The sequence below is a fragment of the Notamacropus eugenii genome, chromosome 2, assembly GCF_028372415.1.
Source record: "Notamacropus eugenii isolate mMacEug1 chromosome 2, mMacEug1.pri_v2, whole genome shotgun sequence".
Classification (NCBI taxonomy): Eukaryota; Metazoa; Chordata; class Mammalia; order Diprotodontia; family Macropodidae; genus Notamacropus; species Notamacropus eugenii.
Window position 1 is genome coordinate 64,483,993 of NC_092873.1, and position 19,028 is coordinate 64,503,020.

At 44.7% G+C, this 19,028-nt stretch overlaps 1 protein-coding gene across 2 annotated transcripts in view; it reads right to left on the reverse strand.

Moving 5' to 3' along the window:
- Positions 1–19,028, reverse strand: part of SH3BP4 (SH3 domain binding protein 4) — a 126,097-nt gene that overhangs the window by 18,425 nt on the left and 88,644 nt on the right. For both annotated transcript variants that reach the window (XM_072640690.1, XM_072640691.1), the window contains exon 3: positions 1,966–2,211. In XM_072640690.1, the coding sequence (XP_072496791.1) occupies positions 1,966–2,083 (118 nt within the window). In that variant the 5' untranslated portion in view covers positions 2,084–2,211. The remainder of the gene's footprint in view (positions 1–1,965; positions 2,212–19,028) is intronic.

Genomic DNA, 19,028 nt, shown 5'->3' on the forward strand with positions numbered 1-19,028 from the left:
AAATGGGGTCCCAGAGAATTGGACACATCTGAAAATGACTGACTAATGAAGTGATTTGATATTTTTCCCCTTCCCATACTTTTTTCCTTAGTTTCCTGAAAGTTCTGAAAAGAATCCAGTACCTCAAATCCATGTGCTCCTTTTTTTGAACCCTACAAGGGGCTTCAAGGCTGCCCATTCTCATCTCCTCATTTTACAAATGAGGATCCTGAGGCCCAGAAAGCAAGTGAGTCATCTGGATCACCCAGGCTGAGCCCGAGCTCAGATTTGAACTCAGGAGCTCTGACTGCAAGAGCGGCCCTCTTCCTACCTAGCAGGTTGCCTCAATCCATAGCACAGATGTAGGCAGCAAGGCCAGATGTCTAAGACAGAGTGGCTTGGTGGAGAGTGCTGAACTTGGAGCCTCCAAGTCCTGGGGTCAAATCCCCCCTCAGATCCCTGCTAGCAGGTATGACCCTGGGCCAGGCCTGTAACTTTTGCGTTTCAATTTCCTGAGAGCTAAAATGGGGCTCCTACCACCACCCTCTTTATGTGGAGGATTTCACGTACAAACATTTGGGTTCCATGCATATGGCAGCTGCATGAAAGGGGAGCTGGCCATTTCAGTAATCCAATGTCAACCTGGAAGAGACCCTCAGGTCTGCTAGTAAAACTCCCTCATTATACAGAGGAGGAAACTAAGGCTCAGGAAAGGTCAGGTGATCTGCCACTTTGATGAAGAGCATGATCTGGCTAGTCTGGTGTGGGCATGGTGATTCCTGCCTGAAATCCCAGGGCCCAGGGAACAGGGGTAGGCCGGTAGGTTTCTCTAGCTCGGGAATGCTGCTCTGCAGTGTATATCTGTGTGGAGTCCATGACCAGTACGCTGAGGCCTGGAGGTGGGGCAGGGAGGGAGGCACACCAGGCTGCCCATGGAGGGGCCAACTGGCTCAGGAAACAGAGCCAGTCACAGCTTCCCTGCCAATCAGTAAATGAGATAGGGCCTGTGGGTAACTTCTGCACTTCCAGGATAGGAGATAGAGGGAGACTCATATTTAAAATAACAAATATGATTTAATAATGTTCCTTTTCTTTCCAAATAAATAAATGGCAAAATGCAGAGTCATAAAAAGTTGAGAGGAAAAAAACAGAGTTGCAGTAAAATTAACCAAAACCACCCTTGAAACTTTGGGGTAGCCTTGGACTCTTATTGAGTGTGTAGTACAGAGGACAGGTACTTGGACTTGGGGTCCAGAAGACCTGAGGTTGAATCCTGCCTCACACATGATCTCTCAGCCTGGGACTGACCTCAGTTTCCTCATCTGTGAAATGATTTGGACAATGGCCTCTAAGGTCCCTCTAAACTTCTGAGGAAGGATCCTACATCTTTATGTGGAGGCAGAGTAAGTAGTACAATAGAGAGGGTATCGAACTAGCATTACTCCCCTACCCCACCCCACTGCCATCACAGAGAGGAACTGGAATGAGACTGGAGTGGAAGTCCAGGATGCAATTTCACATCCTTTTGTTAAAGATTCAAGTCAGCTCTTGTTTACCCCCCCAAGCTGTCCCTCCCGTAGATTTCCTTGCTAGATATTCTTTCTTGAACACTATTTAAATGATAGCTGGTTATCTCCCAACCAGGAATATTGACCCATCCGTCCCCTCCACTGGAAGAGGCTCTTCAGATTTCTCCAAGTCAGATCCTTGGGCCCACATTTGAGCCCTTACACGATCAGGTAGATAGTCAACAAACAATGCCTACTATACGGCAGGAACTGTGCTAAGCCCTAAGGATATGAAAAAAGGTGAAAGCAGTCTTCTCACTCTCAAATAGCTCATAGTCTGATGGGGAAGAAAGCATGTAAATAACTATGTCATACAAGGTAACCATAGAAGGAAGGCCCTATGTCCAATCACCAATCCTTTCTACACTCTTCTTTGCACACTACAAAGTGACATGGGGCCCAGATTCCATGAGCTCACCTTTGACATCATTAAAGCTTGTCTCTGAGAAGCCTTCACTCAGGTCGATCAGAGTCCCTTCAGACTTGCAGCGTGGGAGCCCATTGGAGTTGGCTGCACGGATCCGCTGAGCCGCCATCTTGAAACCCTTTCCTTAGTAGGGGCTAGTGCTTCATGTTTCCTCCCCAGACTCTGGCAGAGAGGTTGCTATGACATCCGTCCTGGGCAATCCTGGCCTTCCCAGGGCTGTGCTTTTACAGTGGGCTTCTGTCAGAAAAGAAAAACGAAAGCATGGTCAGGGTCCATCCTTTCAGCAAGGCATTCTTGTCACATATGGACACAATGGTCATTTAAATAAGAAAAAACTACTCTCATCCCCAGTTGGAAGACGCTCTGTGGTGGACAAGCCCTCTATTATTTTTCTAGGAAGGGCCAATATGAATGGACAAGAGCCAGGAGCCAAGAGCTTATGCCAACTTTCTGTTCTTTGATTTGGCCACTGTGGGCCATCACATCCAACCCAAGCAGTTTTCTTTTGCCTGGTATTCATGCTCTCTCTTCCTGGTGGGGCCCCAGCACAACTCACAATGTCTTTCCCGGGCCACCTGGCCTGCACATTCATCTCAGTCAATGAACGAGATAAAACATTATTTGTTCTGAATATACAGCTGGTTTTGTGGGTCAGGAGAGATGTGTGTGTACCCAACAATACGATCATTGTTATTTCATGAATGGCAAATACTGCCTCCCACCCTCAACCCTCAGCCTGTGGTGGCTGTCCTTCCTTACTCAGTCTCACAGCCTCACTCCTAGCTTTCTGTAGTATGTAAGTGGGCACCACAAATCTGGCTGATGGAACAACCTGCTCACAGAAACGGGGGGATCAAATGTATACCACTCTTTTCTCCCTGTATGATCACACAGTGATCACCCAATCCCAACGTAAGCAGTTATGTGTAGATACTGGATCAGACACCGGGCGTACAAAGACAAAATATTTGCTTCCCTTTATGAAGTATCTCTGTGCAGGGTAACATTTTCACAAAGAAATAATCCCCATCAGGAAAGAGAAAAGACATCAAGAATGTACATTGAGGTAGATGGGTAAACACAAAGTAACTGGGGGTGGCTGCTGTCAGAACAGAAGTCCCACAAAAAGCTGCACTTGGAGATTAGCCTTCAACAGAGTCGAGATTTCCAGGAGATGCAGGGGAGGAAAGACCTGCATGATACGGGTGGGCACCCTGTAACAAACAGGAGTCATTGAGCAAAACCAATTCCTGCTTTGGCTTTGTTGAAAAAACGACACATCTCATTTTCTCTGGCTTCTGTTTTTCACAGGACAGCACAAAGCCACTGAGTGCACGAGCTGGAAAAAGGCAGCTGTGAAGCCTGCTCTAAAGGACTCTTTCAAAGGGGAAGACAGTGTTAAGAAATCAATGGTACCTGCTCAACCCTCTTACCACTGACTACAGAAAAGAGGACCTGTGTTCAAATCTCTGCTCAGTGACTCACCACGTGGGCAAGTGGATTCACTTTTCTGAATGGCCTCTCCAGCTCCAAGGCTATGATCCTGTCACCCTCTAACCCCATATGCCCGTACTCACAACACAAGAGAGGTGTCCTTGAGGGTCAGCCCCACAGTTGGCACAAGATACCCATTGTAGAAAGGACAGATCTAACTCAAGGAAATGTAGCTGCTTCCCACATCATGACCAGCCAGCCAAGGAGTAAGTGTAGCAGAGCCCCTCTGCCTCCCCCAGTCACTGGTGGCTCCTTTTATTCAAAGCAAACCGGCCATGAATGGCCTCCTTCCCAGAAGACCAGCACCAAGGCCACAAGCCAGGGAGCTTCCCGTGTGATGTAGTAGAGTACAGATTGAGATCTCCACTTCCAGCCCCAGCAGCACCATTTGGAAATAGGGCAACTATCACATGATTAACCATGAATCCATTTCCATCCCCCTTATCCCAAACATCACATTAAAAACACAAAAACAATTCTTTAAGGCAGATAGGATTCAGAAGAATTCCTAGGAGAAAATCATCAAAGCAGAAGAATGAGCGAGAGAAATGATCAGATTGGAACCTACAGGGATTGGTTTTCTAGAGCGACCTCCCAATTAAACAATGAACTGACTAATTGAAAAACAGAATCCTCCAACACTGCCCCAGTTGGCTTATCCTGGTGTCCACCAGACTGGTCACAACATGGTATATTTATTCTTTTAAGATGATGTTCTCTGCCTCCGCAGAGCAACCTCCCAGAACAGTCCTAATGATAAAAACAGCTCATCTTCATCTGCTCTTAAGGCTTAGAATGTACTTTCCAGGAAACAGCACTGACTGGAATCAAAAGGTCCAAGGTTCAAATCCCATTTGCGACCCTGACTTCCTAGCGGGCCCTGGTTTAATGACTTCATCTCCCTGGGCCTTGGGCAGCCAGGCACCCCAGTAGATGGAGTGTGGGGTCTGAAGTCAGGAATACCTGAATTAAAGTTCAACTGCGGATACTCACTAGCTGTGTGACCCTGGACAAGTCATTTCACCTCAGTCTGCCTCAATTTTCTCATCTGTAAAATGAGAATGATAATAACACCACCTATATCCCAGGGTCTTTGTTGTGGGGACCAAATGAGATGATAATTGTAAAGCACTTAGCACAGTGTTTGGAACATAGTAAGTCCTATGCAAATGTTGACTTTTATTATTATAGCCAAAGTCCATCCAACACCATTTGGAGAATGTTGCCACTCAAACATGATCCCCTTTCTCATCAGCAGAATTGTAGGAAGTTGGGCTGCTTAGGAGCCTGCGACCTGAAGTGCCAGGCCCCCATTTTCAACCCACCTTCTCACCCTAGGAGGTTCTTAGGGGCTCACGTTCATGAGCAGTTCCAACTATTTGGCAATTATCTCATTATTAGCATATCAGCCCCATCAACAATTGATGCTTTTGTGGAATCACCCTCTAACTCCAACAGTATGGCTAGTCCTTTAGGGCTGCTCTGGCCAAAGACTCACCACCGGGGTAGCCAGACTGAAAATAAGACCTTCTCCAAAGTAAATTTGATTGATCCTCCAATGATATCCATGCAATATGCCAGGGGTCCACATGTGACCAATGTCCAGCTTTGCAGGAAGAGCAGGACCTTCCACTCAACTGCAGTCTTGGAGAGCCCAATGGGCCATTTTTATACCTCATGGAAAGCCTAAGACTGGCTTCAGTGGAGCAAACACAAGTGTGTGTGGGCATGCACATAGGCACACATACAGACACAGGCATACACACAGGATGCTCACTCCACTTTTGCAAAGTACCAACGTGAGGTAGAGTCAGGCCAGTGGCCATCCCATGGCAACCCTACCCCCATCTACACAGAACATCAAATGGACAATTCTGATTCCATGAAATTTAAAAGGTCTTGCAGAAACAAAAACAAGGCTTCTAGAAGGAGAAGGGAAAAAGGAAGCTTCCTGGGGGGAAATTTTTTTTCATAGAAATTTCTTTAAAGATCATATGGTTTTAAAAAATGAAGCTTTCTAAGGAAGAAACCTAAGCTATTAACAATCGTATGAAATAATACTCCAAACCATTAAAAACTAGAGAAAGACAAATTAAAACCCTGAGTTCTACCTCTGACTCATTGGATTTACAAAGTAGACAAGAGAAGAAAACGACAAAGATTGAGGTGGGTTCGGAATAACATGTGTACTAACGCAATGTTGTAGGGAGGCTCTGAATTGGTTCAGTCATTCTGGAAAGAAATTGGGAACTACATCCCCAAACTAAACTGAATATAGCCTTTGATCCAGCTCTAACAATGAGTCCCCTGTCCCAAAGACACTTAGAAAAGTCAGAAAAGGATCCATAAGTTGAAAAAATTCTTATTGAAGCTCTTTCTGGTGGCAGAAAATTGGAAACTGAAGGGGTGGCACTCATCAATTGGGGGCTGGCTGAGCAAACCGTGGCATAAGTAATAGAATCTAATGTTTGCCCTATAAGAAATGGCAGAGAAACCTGGGAAGATTTATATGAACTGATACAGAGTGTAGTAGGTCCAACCAGGAGAACAGCTTCTGTAATAGCAATGATATTATACTGACAAACAACTTGGAGAGACTTGGCCAGTGCAACGACCATCCAGAGGACAAATGACAGCCAGGGGCCACCACAGTTTCTCAAACAGAGGCCCAGTGACCACCTGTAAAGGATGTTATAGAGACTCCCCCCACCCTATGTCCATGTTTTTCCATGTCTTCAAAGCCTGCAACATTCTTTACTCCCTCCTTATCTCTGCCTCTTAAAATCTTGGGCTCAAATGCCGCCTCCTCCATGAATTCTTGCCTGATCTCCCCACTCTGTCAGCCAGTCACACAGTGAAAAGAATGAGGGGCCTGGAGTCAGGGAAACCTAAGGCCAAACCCAGCTCCAGACAGTACCAGCTATATGACCATGTGCAAGCCATTTACACTGTGCCTGCCTCAGTTTCCTCAACTTCAGAATGATGATAAAAGTAGCTGACTCCAAGAGTTGTTGTCAGCACCAAATGAGAAAATAATGTAAAGTACATAGCCCAGTTCATGGCACCTAGAAGGTGCTTAATAGGTTCTTGCATACCTTTCCTATATACTTTAATGTGTATTTATTTTGTCTTCCCTTATCAATGAAAACCTCTTTGAATGGAGGAACTGCCTTTGTTTTCCTTCCTTATGGCCCCATCATGAACATAGTGCATGACACACAGAAAGCATTTAATAAATGCTTGTTGAATGACTCATTAATTGATAAAAGGTCACACTAGACAGCCACTGAGGTTCCTTGCAACTGACATTCTCTGCATTTTGCAGTCGTTTCTAAATGTCACGCATCGCCACTGCAAATCCCGCCACTGCATATCAGGAAATCATTTTCCTGTGACATTTTGATTGAGCCCAATGAGGTATAATCACAAAGCATCCGAGGTGGTCCTGGCTGCAGACTAGGAATTCCTGCAATTACAGGAGAGATGTTCTGTTTCTAAAGGAGAGATAGCCCCACCCTCTTCCCCACAATTTTACAGCAGTAAATAACTGAATAGGATGGCTTTGTTCACTGAGTCATGGTGAAAGGAAGAACTCTTAACTGTGGCAAAGCTGTTTTTAAAAGGGTCTGTAAACCCTTAAAATCACAGATAGTTCTTAAGGGTTGCCAACATTTGGATAGATAGTCACAAAATTGGATAACCCCAAAGCCTTGGCCACTTAGCACCCCAAAGGAGGGTGAAATAACATTTTTAAAGAGTTGTTCTTTCAAAGGAGACAAACAGTTGTTTCTTCACACTGAACATCCCTGTCTTCAAACATCCCTTGTTCCTTTGACTGAGGGACAGAATAAATTACCTTTCTAGACATGCTCTGTCCTTGGGTTAGCGCTATTCACCCACTCAACAAATGCCAAACTTTGCAATGAGATTAGTATAAATCAGCCCATTTCTTACACAGCCAGGCCGGCTTGAATGTAGAGAACAGGGCTGGCAGAGAGGGAATGGGTATGCCTCTTTCCCAAGATGAAACCAAAATGGATTTTCTTTTCACAATGAAGGCTGTAAAGTGAGCTTTCAAATGCCATTCACTATCAATGGCCTCTTCCAAGGCTGGGAAAAATGTCTGCATATGCCAAAAAGCACAAGGAGAAAGCTGAGGGCAAATCCTTCAAGTCCACCTGGGATCCCCAGAAGTACAGCCTGGAAAGGGCCTTTTAGCCCACTGATGTCAGTGACTGTAATACTCTCCTAACACCCCACATAAGTGTGCCCACCAGACTCTGCCTGAAGGCCTCCAGGAAGAGGAAACCACCACCTCCTCAACAGGTAAGCTGGATATAACTGAAACGAATGGTTTAGACAAATGATCTAGGAAGGGAAGTCTGCTGGTGCTCATAAAAAAAGAGAATAGTCAGCATCTTTAGGCTCAGGTATTGACTGTAAAGGTCTGGTGTCAACATGAGGGCTCTGATATGAGTGATAGGTGGAATGCCCAGACCATTTTCATCGCCTTCTAAGTGCAGAGCTAGGTTGAGATGTCCTGACATCCGACCTTTACAAGTGTGGTCTGACTGTCTATTCTTACAGGTCACCCAGTCCAAACATTTGACCGAAATGCAGCCTCACTTGCAATGCCAGATGAGTGCTTTTATAATATGTAGGCCTGGCCTTTACACTAGGCACATTATTCCCTCCTAATGTCATAATTATAAGAAAAATGGATGTCATATTTGTAAGATATCATATCTGTAAGATGTCATAAGAAGCAATGTCATATTTGTAAGAAAAAAAGGAGGTAGAGAATTTGGAAATAAACATTTTTTTAAATGAATGTTAAAAACTGCTTTTACATGGAATTGGGGGAAACTTTTTTAAAAGGAAAAGAACAATGAACTTGGCCAAATAAGCATGACGTTAGTCCTAAGGTCTTGGACCTTCCTTGGCAGAGAGGAAACAAGGCTACTCTATCAAGAGACATTGCCTATAGAAACATTCCTCTCCCCTCTACTTCAGCTCAGATTTAGAGATGAAAAATCTGAGATGGAATTTGGCAGAGTGGATAGAATACTGAGCTTCTGGACTCATGAAGACTTGGAGTTGAATCCCTTTTCAACCACTTCCTAGGGAAATCCCTTAAACTCACTGACCCTCAGTTTTCTCATGTGTAAGAAGAGGGGCTTGGACCCCCCAACCTCTAAGATTCTTTATAGCACCATGATATCCTCGAGCATTTCAAAGCTATGAAGGGCCACAGAGGCCACCGAGCCCGGCCCCTAAGCAGTGGTCATCCAATCTTGATTTGAGTTCTGACATGACATCAGACGCTGGGTCATCCATCTTCCACATGTCTGAAGTCTCCTCTAGCACTGATTCCAAATGTTCATTGATTAGGCCAATGCTCTAGAGCAATCTAAAGCGTTCAGGTCCTCACCAGAATGTTTTTAGATAAATATGGGGGGCAGCTACATTGCACAGTGGATAGAGAACTGACTCTGGAGTCAGGAGGACCAGAGTTCAAATCTGGTCTCAGACTTTTAGGAGTATGGTGACCCTGGGCAAGTCACTTATGCCCAATTGCCTCTAGATAGATAGATAAGTGCATTTTAAATTGGTTTCTGTTGTCATCCTATATATTTTAGTTTAGCATTTAAAAATATAACTCTGACAGTTATATTTTCATATTTATATTAAAGCCAGAGGCTTCACCAGACTGACCCCCAAAAAGTTAACCCTTGACCTAAGGGCAGGGAATATTGTTTTTGAGCTGATAGGAGGGAGGAGATATGATACAGGTGATAATTCTATCATGGCAGATCAGCACCGTCTTCCTGTCTTCCTAATAACTGATAGACAGGAATTCTGGTTTTCTTGGCAAAGATACTGGAGTGCTGTGCCATTTCTTTCTCCCATTTTGCAGAAGAGGAACTCCCTCTTTTGGCCAGCAACCCTGAGGGTCTTCCCCTTCCAGTTTGATTTCTTTTTTATTAAAGGGGCCATCCCTTGACTCACTTCTTAAAGAGACCTATTTGCTGAATGGATGTTACCTTAATCAAAGTGAGAACCTAAAAAGGCCTTAGCCTAAAAGGGCCAGGGCATCCTGGACCATCTTCAGTCATTCTGATGAATATCAAGCCACTGGACCCAGATGGCTCTGGAGAAGAAAGTGAGGCTGTTGACCAATCTAAGTCACCTGCAAGTCATGTCATCATCACCCTGATTATCATGATCCTCTTCCAGAATGAAGGACAAACAACTGACAGGTCTGGGAGCTGCCTTCTAGGCACTGAGGTGAGAACTGACCTGTCCTATACATATGCAAATATGGGTCAAAGGAAGGAACAGAACTCAGGCCTCTCAGCCTTTGAAGGCTGCTCCCAGAATCCACTTAATTCTCAAATGGTATTTTCTGGATGATTTCCAGGGCCAGTCATGGATGTGGAATGCTGCTCTCTTCCAGTATCTTCTCTGTGTTTCCCTGCATCCAAAGCCAAATGGCCTACTCAGGAAGGGCTGACTCCCTGTATCTTTTCAGCTTCCAGCTCAGTGGTTGTCCTATCCTTTTATATCAGAGGAGCAGGGTTCTGGTGCCCTCTTCTAGGAGGGGATGCACTGGGCAGCCACACAAGGAAAGGAAGGACCTCCTCACTCACAGCCGTCACAGGCACCAGCCTGGCCTCCTGACAGAGCAGGGGCAGAACACAGGATCATAGCTTCAGAACTAGGAGGGACCTCAGCTCAGAAGTCATCTAAGCCAGTCAGATTCCTTTATTTAATTTATGGAGAGAATGGAGGTTCTGGAAAGGAAAAGGACTTAGCCAAGGTTACAGAACCAGTCAGTGTCAGAGCCAGGATTCATACTCAGATCTCTAAGCCCAAGTCTAACACTCTTGAGTGATCTGTAATTAATGTAGCACTTTGGTCAAGCTATTCTTATCTGAGCCTCAACTTAGTGATGTGTAAAATCAAAGATGGGCATTCAGGGAATTGGAACTAGATGATCTGAGATCTCCAGTTCTGACCCTAAGATTTAGCACGTCTTCAAGATCCTCTTCCTTAAATCCAGTAGGGTCTTAAATAGAGGGCTCTTCTCCTTCAGCACCATGGCCAGCTGCCCAGAGCCTCAGTGACTTCCCCACTCCTAATCACCACTTTCTAATCGATTAATTATAAAGCATTTATTTTATTACTTGCCAACTAGTGCCTGGCACTGTAGTAGGTATTGGGGATGTAAATACAATAAACTGGCAAGTACCCACCTGGGACCTCAGAACTACAGAAGCTTTTTTAACCTGAGGACCCTTCTGCCCACCCTCTGACACCTCTGAGCCCTTGACTGAACCCTAAGAAATCTTTCTGATATACTTATCTCAGCCACCCTCATCTCCATTAGAAGCTAAGTTCTCTCAGAGTAGAGAATACTTCATTCTCTATTTTTATCCCCAGCTCTAGCACAATGTGTAGTAGGAGCTTCATAAATGTTTGTTGATTGGCTAATCTCATTTCAGTTCCAAAATCTGCCATGAGATAGAATACTGGCTCTGGAATCAGGAGACTTGGGTTCAAATCCAGCTTCTGACACTTACTGCTTAGTCTCCTTAGGCCTCAGTTTCCACATCTGTCAATAAGGGAGATTGGGCTAGCTGTCCTCTGAGGCCCCTACTAGGGGATCTACCAGGATCTTATGCTCCAACAAGGCTGATCTGAATCAAAGCAAGGGCAAGACACTCATCCATTATTATCTCGGTAGTAAGTATCCATGTCTGACTCTGTTCTGACTCTGGAGCCACACCCTCTCCCTTATATATTAAAATTATCTGTTTTGGGGTTTTATTCCCTTGCTAGAGAGTAAGTTTCATGAGGGTAGGGATGGTGTACTAGTTAAACTCAGCATTTCCTACCACCATCACCTTGCCCAGCACATTTAAGGAAAGTGGAAGAAAGGAAAGGGAAGATGAGCTTTTGATTCTCTTTCTTTTAAGGACCAATCTCAAGGCCCACTGCATTTGTAATATCTTTAGACCTAGGCTCAAAACCTTGGCTCTCCAGTCACTAAACTTATATCTTTTCTTTTTTGAAAGTTAATTTATTTGTTTTTAGTTTTCAACATTCACTTCCATAAGTTTTCAATTTTCTCCCCTCCTTCCCCTCTCTCCTCTCCCCCCAAATGGCATGCAAGTTGATATATTAGAAATACATTATATCTTTTCTAAGCTTCAGTTTCCTCATACTTACAAGTTTTCCCCAAGTACCCCAGTCTATGTAAACTTCACCTTAAATTTCCATTCAACTCATTATGTTTATTTTTCAACTAGATCAAAACACTGTAGAAGGCAGGTTTAATTCTTAAATCCTTCGTAATCCCACTACCTAGTACATGGGATTATAAAACGCTAGATTTAGAACTAGAAGAAGAAAACTTTGATAAAGGCCATTGAATTTAATACCCTCATTTTACAGAGAAGAAAATAGTCCCATAAGAGGTGATATGCCTCATCTAGGGTCACAGATCCAGGCCAAAGAACATGAATCATGGCTCCAATTCCCAAGTCATTAAACAATCCGAAGCCAAACCAAAGATGACTGTTAAAGATAACTTCCAGGAACCCAATAGAATCTTAGAAATGTGGAGATAAGGATTCATAGTCCAGGATGATGGGCACACCAGTGTGGACACTTTCTGTCCAACATAGCATCTTCACAACCTATCTATTATGTATAGTCTTAGAGCACTGCCCAAGGCCCTTAGAGGTTGAGTCTTCCTTATGGTCACAAAGCTAGTTAGTGTAAAATGCAAGTTTTAAACCCAGGTCTCCTGACTCCAAGCCCAGCACTCTACTCAATAGATAATACTGCCCTATACTACACTGGGCAACATTGCCTCATATGTAAACCTAATGGAGAGTCTTCCACAGAGAAAAAGAGTTCTAGCCAAAGAGGACCAATGGTATTTGTTCAGCATTTCCAGAGGAATCTTAAACCTGATATGCCAAGAACAAGGGAGTTGCTCACCCAAACCCTTCTGTGAAATACCTTTCTCCAATTTTCATCTTGTTTTTAAATTACTTTTAAACCTGACTGGTTTAATTAATTTCAGTTCCAAAAGACAGGTCTTACTGTGATGCAAGAGGGGAGTGCAGCTGCTATCCCCGTCTCTGTCAGCTACACTAACCACAAAGGAGGTTCTGAGGTTCTCCTCTTGGTGATCTGCCCAGGGCAGGCATACCAGTGAACTAGGTTTCCAAGGTGCTACTGAGCCCCCACTTGCCCTTAAATGAATTCTAAAAAATTCCATGTTATGGTTCAGGCTAGCCTCCAAGTGACCCATTCATCTGAAGGCCTGTCTCTGCTTCCCTTTCCTCTCCACAAGTCCTTCACCAACAAGACACCCCATTTCTTGACTCCTGGAATTTTTTCAGGTTGTCTGCCCAGCCTGGAACCTCCATTCCACCTACTGACTATCCTGGTTTCCTTTAATTTTCAACTATCTTTAACTGGAAGCCTGCCCTAACCCCTTTTAGTTCCTGTGCCATCCCTCTGTAAATTACTCCTATTTTTCCTGTGTATATCTTGCTTTGTATATATTCGCTTGCACGTTGTCTCCCACACTAGACTGTCAGCTCCCTCAGGACAGGCACTATCTTTTCCCTCTTTTTGTCTCCCCAGCACAGTGCCTGACACATTATAGATGCTTAATAAATATTGATTGAGCTAAAACTCCTGATCAATTTTCCCTAGACTCACCTCCCTCCAACTCATACTTGCTGACTAAGTTTCTGAACCCAAGTATGAGACTTTATACTTATCTCAATTACATTTCACCAACTCCTCCATTTGTCAAGGTCCTTCTTCCAAGGAATCCATAACTGAATGAGATGTTCTGGATGTGGTCTGTCCAAGGCATGACTCCTAACTCAGTCAACCGCAAAGGAAAATTAAGAATGAGGAACAACAGTCCCACCCTTAAACACAAAAGACCCTTATTTCAGCCCACAGTAATTACCAGTCCAGTGATCTCCTGGTGAGGGCCATCCAACTTGGCCAGTGTCCTCCAAGATATATTCCCTGGTGAGGGACCTCCCTTGGCTCAGCAGATTTCATAACAGCAGAACAGCAAAGCTGGGTCACGTTTATGGATAAAGTGGATTTTTAAATTACTTGCATAGCTACTTACATTTTTGTTCAATACAACCTTTCCCACTAGATATAACTGAAAACTAGAAGACAAATAATAAACTTGGTCAGGGAAGACAAATTCCCTGGACCCTCAGGCAGGTAAAGTTGAACAGCAAAGTTAAGAGGGCCTCTGGGTATCAGGGGACTTTCCTTTTCGTCAAACCCAAGTCATCTGACTGGCTCCTAATTCAGGAAGGTCAGCTGATGGATGAGTCCTGGACACCAGGCCTCTGTGTGCCCTGAGGAGCTGTGGTGTAATCAGATGTTTGCTTTGGCTTCTCAGAAGACAGTCAGAGCTTCCCCCCTCCTGCATCCCAAGGGTCCCCATAAAAAGAGAGCCTTGTTCAGGTGGGCTGAAGGGTTAAAACAGAGCCTGACCAGAGCAGCTAGACATCTGGGGGGGTAGGGGGATGCTCATAGAAAGCCCTTGAAGGCAGCAGCCACAAGAGCACTGGGGTGGAGCCAGGAAAGCCTGGGTTCAAATCTTACCACCGACACTCCCAATAGCTGGGGAACCCTAGGTCAGCTTCCTCATCTCAAACATGGTAATCCCTAAAGATGATCATATTTCTAGAACCATGAGGCTAAGAGCCCATGAAAATGTTGGGGAAAAAAAAGGCTGCTGTCTAGGTTCAGTTATATCCCAACTAGGGCCTTTAGAAGTATCAGAGTCTATTGTCTGTTACATCACACGGGTATGCTCGAGTCAGCTCAAAAATGCTCAGGGTGAGCATTCTCACATTAGAAACTGGCCAAAGCTGCATTCAGGGTTTGGCTTATTGTCTAGACTTAAAGTGATGTAGAAAATGATGACTTAATAATGAAGCTAAAGCCTAAAAGTGGGTTGTATATTCATTTTTCTCAGCATGCCCCTAGGTATACTGCTTTATTGCATGTGTATTATATAAACACATTAATATTATATATTAATACACATTAATATAGAGCACCAAAAGCTCAATCAATTTTATATATATATATGTATATAGTAACGATACAAGACAGTTCCCTTATTCCAGAGGCCCTCATTTTACAGACCATACTATAGTTCTAGGACCCCAAGGGAACTTGGAAGCCACCATGTCCCATCCTTTCATTTTACAGATGAGGGAACTAAGGTCCAAAGAGGTTAAGAAAGAGACAGGTTCAAGCCTAGGGCTGGAAGGGACCTCAGGTCAATCAAGAAACATTTATTAAGCACCTACAGTATGCTAGGAACGGTGCTGAAAGTAGAGTGGCCCTCCTCTTTTACAAATAAGAAAACAAAGGACCTAGGAAAGTCTTATCTGAGGTCACAGTAGCAGGGACTGGGGCAGGATCTAACCTCAGGCGCTCAGATTCCAAATTCCATATTCTATCTTCTCTGACAATTGACCCAGTTTGATAATGTGCCCACACAGACAGTATCTCTATTGTACTAAGTTGATCTGAGTCTGGAGGCCTGGGTGGCTCTGAGGATAGGGCTCCCAAGTCAGCAAAGGTTGTCTGGATGCAGACCATGAAGGCTTTTATACACCAAGCGAAGGAGTTGAAGGGAATAGGGAGTGACAATTCTTGAGCTGGGGAGGAACACAGTCTGACCTGTAATTAGGAAAATTATTATGAAAGCTGTGGGGAGCACAGAGTGGAGAGGAAATCCAGCTAGATCTCTCTTACAATAGTTTACAGGGAAAGGAAGGACCAAGCCAAGTCAAACATTCCCTCTCATGTGATTTGGAGTAAATCACTTTTTCCTCCCTGAGAGTTAAATGCCATGCCCTTAAAGCTATTTCTATCTATACAGACTTAAAGCAGAAGTTTCCAGCTTATCTATGAACAGACTTTAAAAACATTCCAATAATGATATGCCAATATAAGCAGTTTCCTTTGTAGGTCCTATACCTTTTGACTTCTGCATTTAAAAACACCATACTGAGAAGAGGTCCACAGGCTTCAGCAAACTGCCAGAAGGTTCTGTGGTACACACAGAAAAGGTTAACAGCCTGCCTCAAGGGATCATGTACCTTAGCTCTCTTCTGATCCAATTCCATCATTCTGTAACAGGATTTTAGAGAGAAGTGACTTACCCAAGGTCACACAGGCAATATGTGGAAGTCAGGATTTGAAACCAGATCCTATCTCCCCAGACCCAGGTTTCCCACCCTAGGAAGACTGAGCACAGAAAGCCCCCTCCTGGCTTCAGTTCCTCCCAGGAGAAGCTCATCAGTTCTAATCTCAGCATCCAGCTGCTGACTCCTAACCCAAGCTTTGATGGACTCCCTCTTCCTCAGACTGCACACTGGGAGGGTCAGAATCAAACTCCTTCCAAGGCCCTCCTTTATGGAGGGCTGAAACTATCCTTGTAGATCTCAGCAACTGTATCCTAGTTCCTTCACCTCCCCTTCTCCTTGGTAAGTTGGAATTGTATTTATTCATTAACCGTATTCCTGGTGCTTAGCACGCTATGTCTGGCACATCATGGGCACTTAACAAATGTTTATTGGATTGGATTGAAGAAAAGTCCAGCAACAGTGGTCTAGGAGATGGAGTGCTGACCAGGGTGCAAATATTTCCCCTGAACACTAGTCAGTTCCTTAACCTTCCAACTTCAAGGTAGACTTTGTTTTCCTCATCAGTAAAATGGGCTAGCAGAGCTTTGCTTCCCAGGGTGTTAGGACATCCAGCTGACAGAATGTCTGAAAACATTTTGCAAACCTAGATACAGATACATGAGCTCCAGCTTTTGTTAAGCCAAAACAGGGGCAGCCAGCTTGCAGATGCTAATGGAAGAGATTATTTTCAATGAGCTTGGTACCTCGAGCTAAGATGAGCTCATAGACCACCCAGTCAGGAGAAAGGCTCTGTTTTGGGGGAGGGGAAGGAAGCACAAATGAGCTCATTCCAGCTTCATTCCCACGGCTGTGGCCTAAAAGAAGTTCCTGGGGCAGTACAGAGTGGAAGATTCAGAGAAGGAATCAGGAGTAAGAGACCCCAAGTTGAAGTCCCATTTCAATGACTTAGCTGGGTGACCTTGGGTTCTTCATCTATAAACTAAGGGGTATGGACTTGATTTCTAATGTCCCTTCTGGCTCAGACAACGAAAAACCCAAAGAAACTCATCAATAAGTAAGATTCAAAAAACTAAGTAACATAATGTGTTGGAAATACTTCAACCTGTCAGAGACAAACCAGCCCTCAGGGAGCTCAGGGCTGGTATGGGGGGAGGGGAAGGGAAGAAGCATTTATGTAGCACCTACTATGTGCTGGGTGCATTTGATAGTAATTAACCAAGGAAAAGTTAAATAAAAAAAAATGTAACAATTCAAGTGCCATGGGGAGCCCTCCAGAGTTGGGGCTTTGGGGGACCCTTTGGTGATTGGAGGGTTCTGATCACCAGAGATCTGGGAGCTCAGGAGAAGAGGTCCAGGCAGTGAGAGAGGGAAGGCTTCCAGAGATGAAGCAGGATAAGGATAGAAAGCTGGGTCTGGAGGACTCGTAGGATTTAAGTGGCAAGAAAGGAGTCAGGGCTCTCTTAGAAGGGGAAACAAAACTGGTAGAAACCTTCTGGAGATATTCACCAGATCAATTTTGCTCCAGCAGAGGATTAGGCAAAGGAGGAGCTAGAAGTAGTGGGAGGAATTTGGAATAGAACCGTGGCAGAGCGGACTCAGGCAGTGAAGAAAGCATGCCCTGCCCTCAAGTGGCTTCCATTCTCCTAGGAGTAGAGGCAGGGCGTACCTACCTAAGAAAGTAAATAAATAAAGGCTGGGAGGAGTCAAAGGCTGGACCAAGAAAGGAAGGCCTAAGGTTAAATCTGGCCTCTACTTAACAGCTGAGTGGCTCCATAGGGTGCTCTGTGCACTCTGGGGTCAGGAGAACCTGGGTTCAAATTTGACTTCAGACAGTTACTAGCTGTGTGACCTGGGGAAGTCACTTCACGCTTTTTGCCTCAGTTTCCTCATCTGTAAAATGATCTGGAGAAGGAAATGGCAAACTACTCCAGAATGTTTGCTGAGAAATCCCTAAAGGGGGTCTGGAAAAATCAGACAGGATTGAAACAAACAAGGAACAAAGGCTGGGGATATAAAGAGAGGTAAAAGCCAGCCCCTGCCATCAAACAGCTTATAATCTAATGGTAGGGAGGCCACCAGCTGGGAGAGGTTGACAGTCCTCTTAGGGAGATGGGGCTTGGATTCCAGGAGTTGAAGAGGGAGAGCTGAGTCTCTCTCCAAGTGTGGGAGGCACAGACTGGGCAAATGCACAGAGGCAGGAGCTGGAATTTTGCCCTTAGGTTAGAACAAAGAACTGGGGAGGACAATAAGGTATAAGATTTCTGCAAAGATAAACTGGGACCAAATTTAAAAAGTTTTAACCCCTTCCTACCACAGTAGAGTTGGATCCCATTTTACAGAAGATTAAACAGACAAGCAATTCTATCTTGTAGGTAAAGAGTCACCAGAAGGGCTTTAGCGCAGCAGTGCTGGGATCCAGATGTATTTCAGGAAGATTATTCGGCAGGACAGGAGGGGCAGATAGACCAGCTGAACAATCTGGAGGAAGCTATGACAAACGGACAGGGCAGATGGGCTCCAGAATGGTGGGCCGGCCCTATGCTGAAAGCTGCTGAGGGGATTTGGGGACGAGTCAGGCAGGAGTTGGGGTGAAAGGAGGACCCTTAGTGAGGAGACCCCAGATGGGTCAGATTCCTAGGCAACGCTGCTTTCCTCCCAGGAAGAGGGGAGGTGAGGGACAGTCCCACTGCATTCTGGGATAGGTAAACCCATGGTTGGCAATAATCCGTAAAATTCTTGGAGTAACAGTTTAGGGGACCCAGGTGTGAAGAGTCTAGAGGACAGGGGGCCATCCATGTTCCTTAGGAGGAGAGCCTAAAGGAACAGAGGAGAAGAAAAGAGCCCAGGGAACATGAGAGATTCCTCCTAACACCTCAAGGTTAAGTGGAGGAGAGAAATGAGAGGGTTGAATCAGATGGACTCTGCATTCACTTCCATCTCCACATTCATGGTCTCTTAAAGCAGGGGTTATGTGAACTTGTTCTTAAAATACTCTGAAAACTGAATTCTGGTTGGCCTCAGGGGGCTGAAACCAGAACTCTGGATGGGAGCTACAAAGGGAAACTGAGGCAGAAAAGGAGAGCTGTCCCAGTATTCAATAGGGCTGCTTTAATGGGGGAAGGGGAGTAGCTATGTACTCCTTGTTGGGTACTCAGTAGAGGGCATTCTTGTTCAGGCACAGGTCAGACCAGAAAGCTGCTGAGATACCCTGTGGTTTGAAGATACCATGAATGATGCAATCCTAGGAAAGCCATGAAAGAAAAGAGGAAAGAGGTCCAGCACTGAATCTCCACCCCAGAATCCAAGCTAGTCTGACATTGAAATAAACACCTACTG